The sequence below is a fragment of the Austrofundulus limnaeus genome, unplaced genomic scaffold, assembly GCF_001266775.1.
Source record: "Austrofundulus limnaeus strain Quisiro unplaced genomic scaffold, Austrofundulus_limnaeus-1.0 Scaffold2845, whole genome shotgun sequence".
NCBI classification, from domain to species: Eukaryota; Metazoa; Chordata; class Actinopteri; order Cyprinodontiformes; family Rivulidae; genus Austrofundulus; species Austrofundulus limnaeus.
In genome coordinates this window covers 1-1,607 of record NW_013955247.1, presented here as the reverse complement: position 1 = coordinate 1,607, position 1,607 = coordinate 1, and the positions used below count along the sequence as shown (strand labels likewise).

Genomic DNA, 1,607 nt, shown 5'->3' with positions numbered 1-1,607 from the left:
GGGCATGGAGGAGGGCGAGTTCTCCGAGGCCCGGGAGGACATGGCTGCTCTGGAGAGGGATTACGAGGAGGTGGGAAGAGACTAGGGAGAGGAGTACTGAGGAGTTTTAATTTACTTTGTTGTTTTGTTCTGTTCAACATTTTAAAATATAATCTTTCAAGTTCATCTGACCGCTTTAAAATGTTTAAAATTTATTGTTCTTGAAGTTCCTCCTGTTTTTAAAATGTAATTTTCACTTTTTGTTTTTTTTAATGTAACCCTGTTCCACCTTGTTTTTGTTTTAAAAGTTCAATAAAAGTTTTTTCCTTCATTTGACAGACATTAAGTTTTCTGAGGCTCAACATCTGAARGTTTCCATCAGAACTTTAATTTCTGGTAAATTTATTTAGCATAAAGTTATAGTAGTTAGCTAAAACCCTGAATTGGATAAACTGGAGCAGAAACAGTTTGATAAAATCATTACATCTTACATTAAATTTAAACCATGTTTTGCTAAATATTTATTCAGATTTCATTTTTTATAAAAACTGAAAGAGAAATAAACAGATCTGGATCAGAGTCTGATTGTCTGATCCAGATGTTTACACCGGGACCCTGCAGGACCCTGCAGGACTCTGCGGGACGGGTTCTGCAGGTTCTGTGGTTCCTGCTGTGAGTCAGAGTGAGGAAGGCTCCTCCTCTTCCTCCTCCTCCGCTCAGGGCGGGGTTCTGGTTCGGGACTTCTTGGTTCTGTTTCTGAGTTTTGACTCTTAAAAACTTTTCTCCGCTCCGCAGTTTGTTAATTATCCGAACCGAACCGAACCTGCGGCATCATGTCCGGCGTCGCCTCCACCCTGGCCAAGAAGCGGGCCCTGGCCGCCGGGTTCGGAACCAACTCTAACGCYGTTCGGTACCTGAACCAGAACTTTGAGGCTCTGCGGACCCAGTGCCGAACCTCGGGCCAGCTCTTCTGTGACCCGATGTTTCCTGCCGCGCCCGAATCTCTGGGCTTCAAAGAACTGGGCCGGAACTCCTACAAGGTCCGAGGAGTCACCTGGAAGAGACCCGGGGTAAGAACCGAGACCGGACCGGACCTGGATCTGCTCAGATGAACCCAGGACAGCCAGGTTCTGAGGGYTTTGTCTGAGCAGAGCCAGGATCTGGACCCAACAGAGTCCAGATTCTACAGAACCGACTGGGAACCTGGAACCAGGTGAACCGGTCCATTCAGGGCCTGAGGAGGTCAAAGATCAGAACCAGAACCAGCTCCCACCTGAGAAGACCTTCAGGTCCAGAATTAGAAGATCTCAGCTAAACCCGGTCTAAGGGAGGGGGGCCAGGTCCAGGCAGCTCTGCAGGACTTGTGAGGACTCTGAAGGACTTGTGAGGACTCTGAAGGACTTGTGAGGACTCTGAATGACTTGTGAGGACTCTAACGGACTTGTGAGGACTTTGAATGACTTGTGAGGACTCTGAAGGACTTGTGAGGACTCTGTAGGACCTGTGAGGACTCTGAAGGACTTGTGAGGACTCTGAAGGACTTGTGAGGACTCTTTAGGACCTGTGAGGACTCTGAAGGACTTGTGAGGACTCTGAAGGACTTGTGAGGACTCTGTAAGACTTGTGAG

General features: G+C 47.6%; 1 protein-coding gene across 1 annotated transcript; it reads left to right on the top strand.

Annotated features, from left to right (window-relative positions):
* On the top strand, positions 1-1,049 carry LOC106511490 (calpain-2 catalytic subunit; the record flags this gene model as incomplete). Its single annotated transcript, XM_014000242.1, is given in 2 exon segments — positions 1-70; positions 775-1,049. A coding segment is annotated over 1 exon segment (237 nt), but the record flags the coding sequence as incomplete, so codon positions are not given.
* Between the last annotated feature and the right edge of the window lie 558 nt (positions 1,050-1,607).